Below are 19,060 nucleotides of genomic sequence, written 5' to 3'. Positions count from 1 at the left end.
AAACGCATTAATTGTCGTCGATAACGTTCTCCATTCATAGTTTCACCCGGTTGCAGCAGCTCATAGTACACCACACCTTTCATATCCCACCATATGCACAGCATAACCTTTGCACAGTGAATATCTCGTTTTGGTTGTGATGGACCTGGTTCACCTGGTTTCACCCAGGCCTTTTTTCGTTTAGGGTTCTCGTAATGGATCTACTTCTCATCACCCGTAATAATTCGATGTAGAAACCCCTTTCTGCTCTGTCGTTGAAGCAGCAATTCGCAAATGGTTTTTCGTCTTTCAACGTCTCTGTCTTTCAATTCATGTGGAACCCAATGTGACATCTTTTGAATCATTCCCATGGCTTTCAAGCGTTTGGAGACTGTTGTTTGATCAACGCCTAATGCTGCTGCAAGTTGTTCCTGCGTTTGACATGAATCCTGCTCGAGCAATGCTGTCAATTCTTCGTCTTGAAATTTTTTTGGCTGTCCAGCTCGCTCTTGGTCTGTCAAGCCGAAATCACCACTTCTAAACCGTGCAAACCACTTCTGACACGTTCGCTCAGCTAGAGCATGGTCACCATACACTTCCACCAAAATACGATGACTTTCAGTCGCACTTTTCTGCATGTTAAAGTAATGCAGCAGGACACCCCGCAAAAACACTTTATCAGGCACAAATTGTGCCATGTTCACTTAACTACAAACTGGTGTTGTTGACGCTTTAATCCACTGCCCTATACTACGAACGATACACGATGACAGGGGTTTGCAACACATGTGTGGATACACGGAACTGTGGGACGCTCCGTTCGTTGCGCCATCTCTTGTCCACCCGCACGAATTAATTCCTAGACTAAATACGTCTGTTATTTCTTCTCTCATATTGAAACATATAGAATTTTTTGTTGCAGCTAGACATAAGTAATCATTTCCTTTAATTTCATATTTTTAACATCTACACTTTGGAAGTTATTGCCCACTTTAATCTTTTCCATATTAATTTTTTCACTTCCCTCCTCGTTCAAATTAAACTTTAAATCTTACCGTTTTGTGATGTTTCAAAGAGAATAATGCCGTACATAAACAGATAATAAGTAAGATATTTCGTCTAAACGCTCTGCTTTTTAAGATTCAGAGTTAAACGTAACTCCCACAATAAACAAAACAATATTCTTAAGAAAATGTAAGTTGATAAATAACGTCATTGAATTTCTCGAAAGTCGGAAATTTTAAAATTTTGATAAATCATGTAATAGTTTCTCTAAATTATTATATAGAGCTACGTCTGAAATATAATTTTGAGATAAAGAGTTAAAAATAAGCAATTAATTATTTTTTGGATTTTCTCTATTAGAAATATTAATAACTTATATTTAATAACATCCAGATACATAAATCAATATCAATAGAAGCTTAATAAAAATAGAAGAGAAAAAGAGGAAAAATTAAGTGACAAGTAAAATTACTTTATTTACTAAAACTGCTTTGTTTGATATGAAAGCAAGTGGCTGCAAGCGAAGACAAGCACTCGTTTTGTATCCTCGATTTTCTCGTCAACCAATTTGTTATTAGCATGGGCGGCTATTAGGGGAGCAAGAGAGGGCAGTTTTCCCCCACTTTTTTGAAGTGACTCCTTAATGTATATAGCTTCATTTGTAAATGTAAAACTTTTGTACGTGTTACTGGTTCATAGAAAAAAAACTGGTGCCCGTACAATATTTGTCGTTGCGTGAGTACGTATTGTTATTAAAGGAATTGCGTTTTAATTGCAATTCAAAGCAATTAATATTGCAATTGCGTTTTTATTATGTCGTAGCATTTGCTTATAGTGTTTACTGTCTTTCATTTTCTAAGGGTAATAACATACATTTATTAGAATGTGTGGAATTAAAAATATAAGTTGTTCATTAATCTCTAGTTTTAATATAACTCCTCCAAATCAAGCCTCATTATTCATTCCTAGGATTAATATTATCCTTTCTATTTATTTGTTTTGAAAATTTGTTATTAAGTAATCTGATCATACAGTTTTCCAGACAGAATTTTAAGATGTTCATGACCAAGGAATCAAGTCTCTTCTTACACTTTCGTTGTTTAAGAGTACAAAGGACTAGTACCTACTTGCGTTGTTCTTGTCAATTTACTTAATAATGTATGAAATACGATATACGGTATTTTAACTGAAAAATATAGTATCCTATTAGTTATACAACCTTTCGTCAAACAAAATGTTAGAATCAACCAGGAAAACTAACATTGATATACAAATATTCAGATCATGTCCTACCCTCTACTTTTTACGCCCAATCGCCGCCACTGGTTATTAGTTTCTAAAATAATTTCCGAAGAGTGTTTGGCGAAAGTTCACGTAATGAGCAAACAATATGTAAATAGAAATCTAATTTTAAGGGAAGAGATTGTATTTATGAGCGGAAGTAATCAGGCCACTAACCAGTGAGTGTTTATATAGCTGAGCGTCTCTATCCTAGTGTAATCAGACTAATGAAATCCGACAGTGTTCAATGATGAAGCCACCTTACACTTTTCGAAAGAGTAAACAAACGTAATGTTATTATCTGGAGGACACAAGATCCATATGCCTACGAGAATTATATGAGCGACCCACTCAAGATCATCTTGTTTTGCGGTGTAACTCACGAAAAAGTTTAGGGTCCTCCTTGTTCGGTAAGAAAACGAATGTGAGAAAATATACATTTGTGTACTGCACAGGAAGCAATTTTAGTTCCGTTCTTTAGTTTCTAATCTTATTTACATGCTTTAAAGTAAAATTATAAAATATAGATCATGATTTTCGATTCAAGTTTTATTGCACATAAAGTAACCCTAAGCTTTTAGTTTTAAATTAATATTAGCTAAAGTATTAGATTACTTTGGATCTACTCTTTGACTGCACTATTGTGCAGTTAATATTGAGAGTTTTATAGCTGTTTTGAAGCAGTGGTTTGTGCAATAAAGTTACTGTTATTAACAAAGGAATGGATAATATATTAGACATTAAAAATAGTGTACAGAGAATATATTAATTTTTTAATGTATCGTGAAAAATAATAAACTTCATTAGACATTCTGATTTCATTTTTTAGGTCTTCCGGAAAACTTGCGTTCCAATTCTGATGTTTTATTGATTGAAGATTTGAAGAAAAATTTCAAGAAGTTTTCAGCTGTTCGAGGATTACAATATGGAGTTGGTTATGGAGAATGTTTTGGTCTTTTAGGAGTCAACGGCGCTGGTAAAACAACAACATTTCGAATGCTCACAGGAGACTTAGATCCAACTTCAGGAAATGCATATCTTATGCAATGGGACTTAATTAATAACAAACAACAGTATAGAAGTATATCCAACACGTAAAAACTATTTGAGAGTTAGTGTCTTTTTAAAGCAAAGTGGTTAAGGTTCGTACTTCTTGCGTCCGAATAATAGTTTGGATCACACTGAGAAATTATATCCCGTTTTATATACTTCCATCTTATATAAACCCCTTTCACTTCCCCTACACTCATCGAAATATTACTCGAAATCGTTCTTTGCATCCATTATCCGTGCCTGGAATGATCTTCCATCCATACGACAATCTCAGTCCATCATTCTATTCAAGAAGTCGGTTGAGCAGACCATCCATGAATCTCTCGAGACTTACTGGTATCGGACAAAATTGCTGGTTTTTATTCTTCTTACTTTTTATTTGTTTCTCGTATTCCACTAAATGTATCTGTATATATTATGTGTTTATATAATTTATATCGAGTGTTCTAAAAATGGTGCCCAAAAACCACAGAGTATTATTCTATAAGTCAAAAGCAGAAAAATATATACATTTTTATACCTCTCGAGTCCTCACCTGGAGACACAAATTGCACTATGTGGCAACGCCGCAAATAAAAAACCATATATAAGATCTACCAATCTATCAAATAGTTATATCGATTCTCTCCAGATGGCAGCTAAAGTCGATATTAATTGACAGAAGCATCAATTATTAGTGTAGCAATCGATTCAACTGCTTGTTGTATTCATAGAGTAATGCTAATGGCTCTAAGTTAATCTGTGACATTGCCACATTGGGAAATTTTGATTCCCCACAGCGGCTGAAGGAAGCTCCGGAGTGCATACTGTCAAATAACATTTCACTTGATTTTGGCCTATAGAATACTGCTCTACTGTCCGTTGGCGACATTTTTAGAACACCCTATATATCTATATCTATATATATATAAATGAAATGAAATCTTTAAGTTTCACGTCCCACGGTTATGCCGGTTAGGCTAAAGGAGACGGTGATAATGAGAAATGAGTGAAATGGTGGAATGAAGAAAGTGGGAGGAAACGGGAGAACCCCGAGAAAACCCACGAGCACGGTGTTTGTCCACCACAAAGTCAACACGCCGCGAGCTGGGATCGAACCAGGGACCCCAAGCACCGGAGGTAAACGCTCTACCACTGAGCCACCGCGCCCCCTATATCTATCTATCTATATATATATATATATATATATATATATATATATATATATATATATATATATATATATATATATATATATATATATATATATATATATATTGTGTGTGTGTGTGTGTATATGATTGGAGTATAATCTTTGTCATTTCAATAAGTGCTTTTTCAATTATTATTTTATAAGTACTTGTTATTGTAATATTAATATTGATCATTGCATGGTCAAGTGGGAGACAAGGCATGATTAGCCTTAACTACGCCATGTAAAATAAGACTAAATAAATAAATAAATATAGCCTCTGTGCGAAAAGAGATTTTAGATTCATCGGTCAATGAATTTGGGAGCTATTTGGATTAAGAGAATTGTGGTCTAGAAAGCTAGAGGTAATGGCGTTAAAAATCAGTAAGATGATCACGCATCAGTTAGTTGTCGAACTTATTCATGAACTGTAGCGCTCAAGAGTTTAATACAATATCGTTTCTAGTAAATGATTGTTGATTAACAACTATTAGTTTGAATAGCTTTAAAAATACAAAGAAGCTTTCGTATTCCATTTGTACAACACGATATTTTAAATTTTATTAACTCAGGACAGCATTATTGAACTTTTACATTATTAATTCCATATCAAAACTTCGTATTTTTGCCATTAACTTTGAAATACTTTTTGTTTATTCGTTATTATTTTAAAAGTTCCCTGTCTGTAGTCATATTCAACTACCTGACAGTCGTCATAAAATCAATGATCTCAAAATATCTGTACAAATTCACTCTTGGCCAGCTCAAATCCGAAACATTACTGTCAGAATTGTATTTCTAAATTCCATTCAGACAAACTCGTAACACACATTTTGTTCATTTAGTACGATCTAGACCGTCAATAGTTGAACGCTTTCTATTCTTCAGGCTTCCTAAGTTATACAAGGAAATATCACATACACCCGTAGATTTATTTAATTCTGAAACTACATAAAATTCTCCACAATGACGTCATTTTAATGGATAAACTCTGGTCAGCTATTGTCAATCTTTCTTATTATTACTTTCACATTATTATTATTATTATTATTATTATTATTATTATTATTATTATTATTATTATTATTATTATTAATAATAATAATAATAATAATAATAATATCATCTTATGTTATCATCTCATAGATTTTTTAGATATTTCAGTGTAAACTGGTGCTCAGCTGTATCTGAAATTATGTTCGTAAATAAATAAAGAAACTAATGCTTGCTGTTAGTGTTTATAAAGAAATTAGTACTAATTTGACCTAATAAGCTATCATAATTAACGCTATCGCGATGTAAAATTGATAATGAGGCTGACTTTGGTACGGGATTCTATTCGTAATGATGGAGGAATATAAATTTCTGTGGTGACTCCGTATCGTGAAGCAATATGGGTACTACTTGAACTTAGAGGTAGGAACCATAGTCCGCCTAGTTAAATGTGTATATGTGGGAGGCTTTTAGCTCTTCATTGACACAACCCTATTGAGTTAAGCTTAAATTTTGGTTAACTGAATTATCATTAATTGGTAAAATATATTTTGTATAATTTTTGAAACATTAGGAAAAAGGAAGATGTGGTCTAGTTGAACATCAAGTGTAAATAAATGTTACGAAAAAAATATCGCTGTGGTGAAAATAGATATTTAAAGATAGTTATAGTAATTAATAAAATCTCAGTTATGTACATATTACACATTATGTAACTTTTTTATAGTTCTTGGAACAAATAGGATACTGCCCTCAAACTGATGCTTTCATAGAAGCTCTTCCAGGAAGAGAGATGTTAAGATTATTTGCTTCTCTGAGAGGTGTTCCAGAGAGTGATGTTGAACAAGAAGTTAATAAATGGGTTGATGCAGTAGGTATGAACATCTTATTTTTGCTTTGCTGTAACCTAAATCGATACATATTGATGGATTCAGATATAAAGTCATATCTCATTTATATCTATTTTAAAGAAGAAGCAAAAGAAAGCTTTTACAAACATTTTACATCCATTAATCCGTTGCAATTGTGTTCCGTTAATGCCGATTTCTAAATAATATCGATCACAAATTTAGCAAATGCCTATGCGCTTTTTTCTGATATAGTTGAACTTAAATGTATCTTTTCCCAGTTACTGAAATAATTAGATAATTTAGAGATATTCTTTGTGTCAGAAGATAATTATAATTTGCTTATTCTAAAATGTGAAATAGATGCTAGTATACTTAGAAGATTACAGTGATTATTCATCGATTAGATGCAAGCATTTACGCATTTACCTACATTTAATGATAAACTCTAAGCGTTTTAATCATTCATAATTAAATAAAGCAATTGACATGCTTTCCGACGTTCATGCATTAGACTATTGTTTTTACTTTGTTCCTTAAGTTCTCTGACTCGTTTCCTAGGGTATATATATATATATATATATATATATATATATATATATATATATATATATATATATATATATATATATATATATATATATATATATATATATGTATGTTACATTTGTTTTTAGGTCATCTGTCAGGGTTTCCTTAGATTCATGATAGATGATGCAAAGACTACATTGGTCTCCCTTCGAACAATGAAATGCAAGATTCTTTAGTCAGAAACTCTACTGTACGTCTGAAACAAAACTTTCCGCGAAGATTTGCATTCGTTGTACATTTCCACATTTTCTTGACATAGACATTTGGATTAAATATTCTTTTGAAGAATCTTTCCAACAATAGTGTGGCTCTAGTCCAGGAAAGTTATTACTATGCTTTAAAATTGTTATCCTGTTTTTTGTCCATCTGCTTTGTTTGTATCGTCCACCTCTCTCCTCCTTTTCAACAATGCCAGTGTCTCTCATTTTCTTGAGTGTGGTGCGAACACAGCAGTCACTAACATCAAAAATATGAAGAAACATTTTCTCATAAACTTTCAACCTCATTCTGTTCACGGTCAAATAGTAAAATATTGTTTTATTCCGTCTGGGTGCTCCTTTGATGGTAGACTGCAACACTTCCACGTGGCGCCTGATGAATTTCTTTGCAAGTGCTAATTAACTAACTCTAACTCTAAGGCCTATCTAACCCGAAGGTTCAATGCCACGTTCACAAAACCTCTCCACTGACTTCTATCCTTAGCCAACTGGATCTAGTTTCTACTTTGTATTTCTATTTCTGCGAGATCCATCTTAATATTGTCCTCCCATCTGCGCCTAGGTCTTCCTAATAGTCGTTTTCCGGTTGGATTTCCAGTTAAGATTTTGAAAGCGTTCCTACTTTCTTCCATTCTGAGTATATGACCTGCCCACCTGAGCCTCCTAGATTTGATGACCCTAACAATCTTTGGTAACATGTAGTTGCTCGTTATGAAATTTCCGCCATTCCCCATTCCCGTTCCTCTTGGGTCCGAATATGCGTCTCAGGATTTTGTTCTCAAATACTTTCAGTCTATGTTCTTTCCTCAGAGTAAGAGACCGTGTTTCGCAACCATACAGAACAATAGGCATGATTATCGTTTTATATATTTTAAGCTTCAAATTCCTCGACAGCATTCGCGACAACAAGAGATTTTGAACTGAATAATAACACGAATTCCCTGCTTTTAGTGGACATTTATTTTTTTCTGAATATGTTTTTTGTCTGTTAATATTGATCCTAGATATTTGAAAGTATCCACTTTATCTAAAGTATTATTCGATATTTTAACGCAACCATAATTAGCTGTATTACGATCCCGAAGGATTTCCATGTATTTAGTTTTCTCTGCATTTACTTCTAAACCCCTTTTGCAGTAAGTTGCCTAAACTAAGTTGCTAATATCATAGAACTCATGTAAAAGTTCTTCGTGCCTTTTTGTCTGTTTTCAACTTAAAATACCGTCTTTTTTTCTTTAACAACCGGCATATGGATATTTCAGAACTCTTTGCCTAGCAACATGTTTTCCTGTAACTGTACGTATTCGAATTCTTGGTTGCGTAACTTTTTGTTCATTTCTTCCATAGATCCTTTTTCCTTTGGGATTAGTACCTGTATTATTTGCTTTACTTTATTTTTTAATTTAGTTTTTTTTTCTTTTTGCGCAAACATTCAACACCGAAGTCCTCAGGAGACATTGAAATAATTTTCGCAAGCACGTCATCTTTTTTAACTGTTAAGGTCTGTCTGTTCCTGTCGTGTTGATTGGCTTCTGCATCATTCAAAATCCTCATATGACACTTCACATGGTGAGTGCATCCTGGATCGTAATTGAAGTGGTTCCAACCTAAAAGTGTTTGACATTTTCTGCAAGACTGAAATGTTCCTTTCTTACAGCAGTCACCGATATCAGCCACATATTTTAAGCGTACTTCTGTTGCTGAATAAAACGTTATCATTTCCATTGGATTCCTTACTTTTATTCACAAACATAAACAAGAGTAATCTTTATCCAATGAAATGGACGTGTCACCTATGCTCTCCTTTGTATCACTTACCTTTTGAGGGCCACTGTAATTTCACCACTGAAGCAATCTGTATAATCTTCTTGGTTACGGCAGAATACGATTCATTTGATTTTACAATGATCATTGTACTATCTTGCCTTTTAATCAACAGGTCGATCTTAAAAAACTAGTAAAGTATAGTTTTCTGTTGCGTGTCAAATAGTGGACTTTAGTGTATAAAATCTTTGAGTAAAATGCGTTTCAACAGTAGATATGCTTTTTTTTTTTTTTACCCTTATCACTTCAGTTTACAGATAATATTGTTGAACTGCAACGTTGATAAATCTTGTTTGCCGTGACTGAAATACGTCTGCACGTAATTGCATTTTCTTTAAGGTTTTGCCTGATCAGTGTCGTATCTTGAGATACATCACAATGTTGATTTGGTTTAAAATATACAGGGTGGCCCACAAGTAGGTATACACCCCCACAGTGATCAAATATAATATTCTAGTTTATGGGTGTATTTGCTTCAGCTGTTCCGAGCTTAAGGTATAAGTAAATGGACATTAAGAAAAAATAATAAACTAAGTCTGCCTGATGGATAACAATAAGAAGCGATATAAAATACAATGAGCTGATCAGTACGGTGCTATGTACCTACTTTTGGGCCACCCTGTATTTGAGATACCTAAAACAATTAAAATTCTAAGTTCTTTACTATTGACTTTTGAGATGCGGCATTTTATGAGATGATTAATATCATAATCGCATTGACTCGGTGGTAGAGGTTCCATGTTGTGATACTATGAAGTGTGTAGCTCTAAACTTTTTTACTCTTGTTACTCGGTTATCAAGTTCTGGAAGAAAGCCCATTTCGAGTTTTGTAACTTGTGTGTGATTATATGCTATTAATACATTACTTTATAAAAGTTTCCAAACAAAAGATATGACGTAATATATTATATTTTCTTCTTAATTAGGGCTGAGAAACTATGGTGACAGAGAATGTGGTTCATATAATCTTGGAAATAGGCGGAAACTAAGTACCGCCATGGCATTAATTGGAGACCCACCAATGGTGTTCCTTGACGAACCCACGAGCGGAGTAGATCCTGCTGCTAGAAGACATTTGTGGAATACCCTTCAGCAAAGACAGAAGGCAGGACAGTCAATTGTTCTCAGTTCACACAGGTAACAATAGTTGGAAAAGTGAACCTTGCTTAGTAAGGTTTAAAGTGTTATGTTGAGAAGAGATGTTTTGTTTTTTTCCGAAGAGATTTTTGTCAAGATCAAATTTAAATTGGTTTTGTCATAATAAACAGATAGTTAAATTTATTCACCATGAATAATCTTTCGCAAATGAAGAGCTTACTAACAAGGGGGCCGATCCTTGGGAGGCTGAGGGGGTCCGGGCTCCCCCAAAGCTCATGAGGGCCCCCTCATTTTATTTATAAATTTACAAATTTATAAATTTAGCATAATTGGAATGCAATTTGTCTTAAAATCCTCATATATGCTTTCTGCATCTGAATCTGACCCCCCAAATTTACAGAGAAATCGGCGCCCTTCCTTACTAAATATCTTCTATCATATTTCAAAACGGTTTTCTTTTGCCAATTCAATGAAAATATTCCCTTTTCATGATAAGACTTGGGGGACTCCTGAACAAGATTTTCTACAGACGTTCTAAACGAGTTTCTCTGAAGTAAGAACATATTAAATCTCTTGCTCACTTTTGAAAATCTCCAAAGCAGTAAAAATCGTTAGAACCCTCTTCAAGTTAAAATACAAGTAGTCGAATAAGATATTATTATTATTATTATTATTATTATTATTATTATTATTATTATTATTATTATTATTATTATTATTATTATTATTATTATTATTATTATTATTATCTCACTGACACTCTTAAGTGAATTTTTCCAAAGTAGAAATCTAGCTAATACCTAAAAGCCAGGGATTGGATGACATTAAACTTCATGAAATTCCATAGAATCAGTTAGAAGCAATATTTGAGTATTCCAATAAGGTATTTTATCAGGCTTCCCGAAATGAGATTCCCCATCATCGAAACTAACTAAATCGCTTTCTTGCATCCAAACACGAGTATGTCAAGTATCATATAAACCTTTTTAGACAATCTTCAGATACGATTGAGACGGTGTCACTAAATGATGTTTCCGAAAGTCGAAGCTAAATCTATAATTCCGATTCTCCATAAATGGATTCACAGGGAAATGCGTGAAATTGTTACATCCGTTTTCAGACTAAAGTTTACAATCATGCTTATTCGTGTCAAAGTTTAAGAATAACTGAGACCGAATGTTGCTCGGTGAGATACAAAAAGCTATTTACGTAATTTGTTCATGAAAATCATATCTTTAAATTAGTGTAAACAATATTAACTATTAACTGAAATACCTGTTCTTCCACCACAAAGTTCACTTCCCAGCCCCCACCAAGTGAACTTTGTGGTGAACAAACACCGTGAGCGTGGGTTTCCTCGGGGTTCTCCCGTTTCCTCCCACTTTCTTCATTCCACCATTTGATTCATTACTCATCATCACCATCTCCTTTAGCTTAACCGGCATAACCGTGGGACCGTAAAACTCAAAGATTTCATTTCATTTTCATTTCTGTTCTTCGCGTTAAGAGAAAAGGTTTATGAAAATTATATGAACTTATTTCCCATCAGGATACACATGAACTTTAACGGCATCGGGTAATATCTCTATTCGTCCTAACGACACCGAAAATTATAGATTGGACACTACTATCGGTCGTTTTCGATTATTTTAGATGACGAATTTTCCACCTTACTTCTCACTTCCATGCCTATGGGGGTTAAAATTGAATTTCAATGACATCAGAAGTGTCAACATTCATTTCAGACACCCGAAACTAATGGATTGAACACTAATATCGTCGTTTCCAATTATATTTTCATCAACTCCTTCATCCCTTCACCTCTCATTGTTGAAAATCTTGTAAAATCCTGTTAGGCCAAAGTCCACGTATGTACCAAAAATAATTAAAATCAGTGTAACGGTCTAGCAGGAGTTAGCAAATCAACATCGTCAGTCACATTTATTTTTATTTATATAGATAAAAATAAATATTCCAGATGATTTTTTTTTTAATGAACGGTGTTTATTTTGTGATGAAAAATATGTTTACTATAATATAAAAGTTTTAAGAATACGGACATTATTTCTTCCTTATAAGCACATCTAAGAATACATAGATTATCTGTAGCCATCATATTTGTTCCAAAATAAACATCGGACAGCTTGACAACAATATCTTTCGGGTCTTTAACGATTTTATTATAATCCCAGATGAACTATAATTAGGTTGACTCAAAATTGTTTTATCAAGATCGTGAACTATCTAGTTTGTTTAATAGCACCCAAAATTGGTGCTTCACGTTATTTCATAAAATTGTTACGTAGTCGTTACTTAGTCATTTTATGAAGTAATAATAAAAAATATAAAGTAAAACACTACGAAAATAAGAGATACAAAGTAATAATATACATAACGTTCAGTATTAAATGTATGGAAATATTCATAAAAGTAAATAATAAAATTGTACAAAAGGTTTCCTATATTAAATACTTAATAAAGATACAACAATTAATAATAATATCCAGCAAGATATAAAGCTGAAGTCAAAAAACCTATGCGATGTATACAATACTACTACTTAGTGAAAACATTACCTACTACTATAACACATATTTATCTTTGGATATCACTACCCACCTAAATACATAGTACTAATACAGAAAATTTACTTATTTCATGAAGTTCGTGCATGATGATTGGTTCATCCGACGAAAGTTCTGCAAGAAAACTGTTGAAGCTGAAAACAAAGAAATTTTGCAATTAAATTATGAAATTTACAAATATTTGTTATATTCTAATCGCTATTCAGTGGATGCTTGGAAAATGTTATTATTCTGATAATTTGAACCAATATTTGCGTTAATCCAAATTTCTATTTCAGATTATTTATTGTTATTACTCATATCTTGTATGTATACATTTTATTACTATTAAGTTTCAAGTTGTATTCGGATAAAAATAAATTCAGTGAGTCGTCTGAAGGGCAAAACACATCTATTCTATCGCCGGACCTGCGCTTCGTTTACCTACATAATTTTTTACAGATCGCAAGATTTGTGTGGTGAATCAATACAGGCCAAATAAAGCGAATGTACTTACCTTATATGCATTCCTTTGTGTGAAGTTCCATTAACGTTGTGCAAGAACTCTCGTAAGCCGTCATGCTACGAAGAACTGCGATAGAAACCCTACTAGAGCAGAGCAGCAACAGATTGTAAATACAAGTACATTATTTTCAATAATATGACTCAACGATGAAATTATATACCGGTACGCTACTATATACGATATTTGTTTACCGCATTCCAAAGCTCTGCAGATGTGACACGAGGCACAAGGTGTAGTTATAACTATTTCAAATACGTTAGTGCTTTCAACGTTTTCCCTTAATTGAAAATAAAATCTGTCCAAAGCAAAACACTTTTAATTCATAATTGTATTACAGTTATGTATTAAAACATTAGGAAAACATAGTTTCATATAAGATGAATTAACAGTCTATGGTACCGAAAATTTACGCAAATTTTGCATGTAATTATTGATACAATGATATTGATTTATTTTTCAGCATGGAAGAATGTGAAGCATTATGTAATAAAGTTGGTATTATGGTAAATGGACAGTTTGTGTGTTTTGGTAGCATCCAGCATTTGAAATCAAAATTTTGTCAAGGATATACTATTTTAATAAAGGTGAAATCATCCATTCAGAAAGACGATTTAGAAAACTTAAGCCGTACTGTTGAAAGACAACTTCAACCTTGTATATTGAAAGATGAACGCCAGGTAATTCAACTGATTATTTTTTTTTAAAGATCTTATTTATATGGTATCCTTTAGTTTAGTCATTTTTTTCTTATTTGATGTAATTGGTGCCAGTTTACTAATTATAATGATACTATTTTAAAAGATTGATTATGTCTTTTATCAACACCGAAGACCATAGACCATATCTATAAGATACTTGCGACAAACAAGGCCCGGAGCGAAATAAGGCCCAGTGCAAAATTTTATAGGTTAGAATCACTGTAAGAGAAATATGACTACATCACAAGTAGCTATTACTCACACAATGCCTGCTAGAGAGAGACATCATCTTCTTGTACATGCTTAGACAGAATACTGGGAGTATTGAAGCATCAAGATTCCAGTTTCCATATATTGATATAATTTAGGGGGGCAAAATAAGTTCAATTTTTTTCTGCGGCAACTTGAATGTGAATTAGTTTGTTATTCTTTCTTGGCCAGTGCGAGCCTCTGAAGTAGGGCGATATATCGTGTTTGGGCCTAGTTTTTGACTATGGGGGTTCGCAAGTTCGAGTTCTACGTTGGTGTTTTTCATAATGTAAATCTCTATTTTTAATGCATGCTAATGGCTCATGCCACTGTTTTTTGGTATATTTTAAGCACGTTTTCATGCGATTCTGAGCGTTCGAGGTATCGTCGTATCGTTCATTATGTGACAAAGAATAGATTGGTGACATGCGAAGCTGTAAAGGGTGCGATGTATGGGTACACGACGAATGAATTGGCTTGGTCGACACCAATAATGAAGAATTCATTTGCTACAAGTGTTATCAAATGTAAACAATGTTGAAAGTTAATGTGAAATTTGTTTCGAATGGTGATTTGTTTATTATGTGTCGCCCAGGCTTATTCTTTAAATTTAAGTAAGTTGCAACAACTTAACTAACAACTGCATAACACAAGGGAGATTACTTATATCCTTAATATTTCATATCCATATTGTTACTAAATATCGTTTTATTATTAGTATTTGAAGTGCTGTAAAAATGTGAAGTGTTAATTGAGTTCAGTGGTCTCCCAGGTTGTAAAATTTGCAAATGGTGGGCTTTATTTACCTATCGTGCGGGTAATATGGCCATTTTGTATGTTTCTCTTTCAATACGTTTTTCATACATTTAGCTTAATGTCTAAGTTAAAGTAAATATACCATAAAATAGATAAAACATTGACAAATAAAATGCATATAATTTGTTGCCTACTACATCATATGCATGTAAGTAATAAAGCATTTATACTTAGGTGGGCCTTATTAGCCGCAAGAACTTAGTTATTTTGTAGATTATGATTTTTTTTTAAAGTGAAAAGAACCTTGTATATAAAGTTTTGATATAGAATTCATGTATAACGGCAGTACTCGAATAGACTTCATAGCAACAATGCATTATAGAAAATAACAAATGCATAATCATTGAACATGTACATAAATTACTGGTACTCTACTAACATCCTGGGAGAAGTGAAATAATAAATCTGAAATAAGAGGATTTTCGATGTTATGAAAATACCCAACATAAAGATAAGAGCAGATTTATTGCTGAAATAGAACATTTAATTATGGATTTTTGTAATGTCAACGAATACGCTTGTAGTTGGGTTTCTACTTCATTTTCTAAAAGAATATATAAGATATGATAAATACACGGTAAATTCGAATGTTTAATAAGATAGGAACTTTAGTTTGTGTTTTCAATTAGCAAAAGTTATCTTAGCTTTGTTCTCGTTATAGTAAGTTTGTTAGGAACTTTAGTTTGTTTTCAATTAGCAAAAGCTATCTTAGCTTTGTTCTCGTTATAACAAGTTTGTTTACTTTTATCGAATGGTTAATTAGGTAGATTATAATATGTGCTTATCATATACCTAGGTAGACATTAAATAATTTTAGAACATTAGATTTCAACAATAAAGTCATGTGTTGGCTTATTTTTGTTATCCATCTAAATTGCTCGAAAAATGAATCTATGTTCTCGAATATATCCACACTTCCTAAATTTACCGGTTAGTAGTTAACTGTTTATTGATTGTGTGAGTGTTTCCGCTCATACTCCGATTACTGTAATTTGTTAACATGATTCATCATGTAATTAAATCACTTTTAATCAAAGCAGTGAATCGGAACATTAAACACTTTTGCCATAAATTATAATTGTTCCATCAGTTGAACTGTTGAACACTTAACTTGTTTAGTGTCACAATCTTACCCTAAAATATTGTTCTTGTGTATCATTTTCATTTAGTGCAATAAACATATCTAATTAGAGCTACATTTACAGGGCGTGTTACATTATCACGTAACAAATCCATATACTTCTTTGGCGAAGTTGTTCTCTGCGATGGAAGAGATAAGAAGGGATTATTCAGCAGTTGAAGATTATTCTGTTTCTGAAACAACTTTGGAACAAGTGTTTCTGTTGTTTGCAAGGAATCAGGAAAAAGAGAGAAAACCCAAAGGAAATCTTCTAACTAGGAGTGCCAAAGCGATTTACAGAAAAGTCAGAGGACAACGTGAAGATGATGCAACGCTGATTGCACAATAAGAAAACACCTATAAAATGTATAATAGAGTGCATTGATTTAAAAAAAAATTAACGAGAGGAGAAAATGGATTTTTTGATGTGTATTATTGTGTTCATAGAACTTGTGTACGTACAATTTGAAGAGCATTCTCGGTTTGTAATTAGTATTCGATTAAAATACGATTTCATTCAGTATGAACTTAATAATTTGGTGATATTTCATTCCCAAATATTTAGTCCACAACCCTACAGCCCTAGATTAATGTGATTTAAATATCCGGCAGACATGTATCACTTTCAAATGCTACGTAAATAAAATAAGCATTACATGAATAGTCAAAGTACCATGTCTCTGTATCCATACTTTTGCCATTTCTCAACCAGAGGCTGGAATCCACATCGAAAAATTCAAGAAGTCTATATGTAGAGGTGTTGTCTCGTGCCGAACTCCTTTATCACATTTTTGTGATTAAGTTAGCGGAAAAAATATATTAAGTGGGAATAAAGTTAGGATAATAATATTCCTCAGGGACGGTTTTATACAGCAACCCAGTCTTTCCAACGATATCTGTAGATACCATAAAGATGTGTGAAACTTCTCAATGTTATTTCTCTTTTTAAACCGCAGAATACTACGTGAGTGGTACAGGAATTTTGTCCTAAACTGGCACTTGTGATTTTATATTGACACTTGTATATGTTAAATTTTTATTTCGCGGAGAAGGAATAAATTATTTTATTAAGAAAGCCTTCAGTATTGAAACTTGTAAGCTCAGTAAATAAAATAGCTTCAAAATCATTCAATCTTCTACGCTTGAAACTAAACAAAATTATTTTTAAGAAGTAATTATTTTAAGTTGTCATTATAGTCAGAAACAAAAGGAAAAGAACAAACTTGTATTCCATATATTGTTAATGTATTTAACAGTGTAATGAGTACGGATTTATGACTTTGCAAATTTTATAATCGAAGTTTATGATTCTTGTGTTACTCGTTTCTATTAATGTATTACATGCCTCTCTCAGCTTCCTTTTCCAACATGATATCCAGGCATGTAACTTACCTGGACTCTCTAAGTGCAGCAATGAGTGAGGAGTTTTGCAAAATATATAAGATTATTTGCTTCCATAAAATTTTATAGATTTGTTTACTTCAACAAGCTAAAATGGGAAGATATACACCGAAGAAGGGAAAATTCTTCAATAAACTGAAGGATAAACAATATACACTAAAGTGCTTTTCATTATTTAGAGTTCTGTTTTGAATATGTTTATTGCATAGAAGTAAGCGACGATTTGTTTTACTTCAGAAGAATAACCTTCAAAGAAACAATATGAAAGAGTATACTTTTCATTTCTTATGTTCACAAACATATAGATGACTAGCAATGAAAGATGTTTGACGTTTGATATTACTGAAATTTTGCCAGTAGTGGTAGCCACAAAGTTATAACAATATATCTATTTTTCAGATCTTTTCAGTTTTCTTTAACATCAACGTTAAGAAAAATATGTATGTGTGCTTTCTATGAAAATCTATTAAGTGATTATTCTTTGATCAATATACAGCGGGGCCGCGGTGGCTCAGTGGTAGAGCATTCACCTCTGGTGCTTGGGGTTCCGGGTTCGATCCCAGCCCCCGCCATTGAACTTTGTGGTGGACAAACACCGTGTGCGTGGGTTTTCTCGGGGTTCTACCGTTTCCTCCCACTTTCTTCATTCCACCATTTCATTCATCACTCATCATCAACGTCTCCTTTAGCCTAACCGGCATAACCGTGGGACGTAAAACTCAAAGATTTCATTTCATTTTCAATATACAGCGTTATAAATATACTATATTTTTAATATCAGATTTTGTTTCATATAACTGCTATCCGTCTTCAAGTTTTCACAGTTGGAATCTATGACTTTAACGTAAATCAATCTTTTTATAGATCGCTGCAAACTGTAATGTAAGCTTTAAACATAAACTGATTAACAAATCATTCATATATTTTGACGTTATTCTATATATGTATACAGCTGTATTTTAATGTATACTGTTAAGAAAATTATTATTGCAGAAAGCTATGGATTTTATGATGATGATGATGATGATTATTATTATTATTATTATTATTATTATTATTATTATTATTTTGTAATTAAACTGATTGTTAGTACTTGAATTTCACTTTAATTTTGAGATTATTATTAGAACATTGAGAGAAAATGACTGTATACAGTAATGAAAGGTTGGAGAAATATTAAGATATCATCTCATATCTTTGTCTCCAAATAACGTATTTACTTTTAGTAATGTAAAGCTGCAAGCAACGGCGGATCTAGCCCGGGGCCGAGGGCTAGGCCCCCAGTTTTTTTTTAGCAAAAAGAATAATTTAACCCATTATTCATATATTTTTGAAAGCTGATAATAAACTCATGATATACCTGTTATGCCACTGATATTACGGACACCACCAATTTTTACTTTCTACATCCGCCACTGAAAGTTTGGAAGATTCTGATTGTGTTCTTCACTCTTCACTCACTCTCATAAAATTTGTAGTTTTTTTTATAAGGGTTCAACATCATATGCTACGCCCCCTTTGCCCGCTAAGGCGCTGTCTCACTAAAACAGCAATCCAGACTTAAAAAAATGCATACCTTTTATACTACAAGAACGCCAATTTTCACATTAATTGACCAAAAAAAG

General features: G+C 32.9%; 1 protein-coding gene across 1 annotated transcript in view; it reads left to right on the top strand.

Moving 5' to 3' along the window:
* Window positions 1-17,074, top strand: part of LOC145660861 (phospholipid-transporting ATPase ABCA3-like) — a 99,560-nt gene extending 82,486 nt beyond the window's left edge. Inside the window, exons 19-24 of the mRNA XM_081726287.1 lie at window positions 3,095-3,359; window positions 5,179-5,281; window positions 6,210-6,357; window positions 9,890-10,100; window positions 13,612-13,828; window positions 16,120-17,074. Of these exons, the coding sequence (XP_081582413.1) occupies window positions 3,095-3,359; window positions 5,179-5,281; window positions 6,210-6,357; window positions 9,890-10,100; window positions 13,612-13,828; window positions 16,120-16,383 (1,208 nt within the window). The 3' untranslated portion in view covers window positions 16,384-17,074. The remainder of the gene's footprint in view (window positions 1-3,094; window positions 3,360-5,178; window positions 5,282-6,209; window positions 6,358-9,889; window positions 10,101-13,611; window positions 13,829-16,119) is intronic.
* Window positions 17,075-19,060: the final 1,986 nt, after the last annotated feature.

This window comes from Thermobia domestica, chromosome 9 (assembly GCF_964235325.1).
Source record: "Thermobia domestica chromosome 9, izTheDome1.hap1.1, whole genome shotgun sequence".
Lineage (NCBI taxonomy): Eukaryota > Metazoa > Arthropoda > Insecta > Zygentoma > Lepismatidae > Thermobia > Thermobia domestica.
Note: the sequence above shows the minus strand (reverse complement) of the source record. Positions and strands in the feature narration are given on the sequence as shown.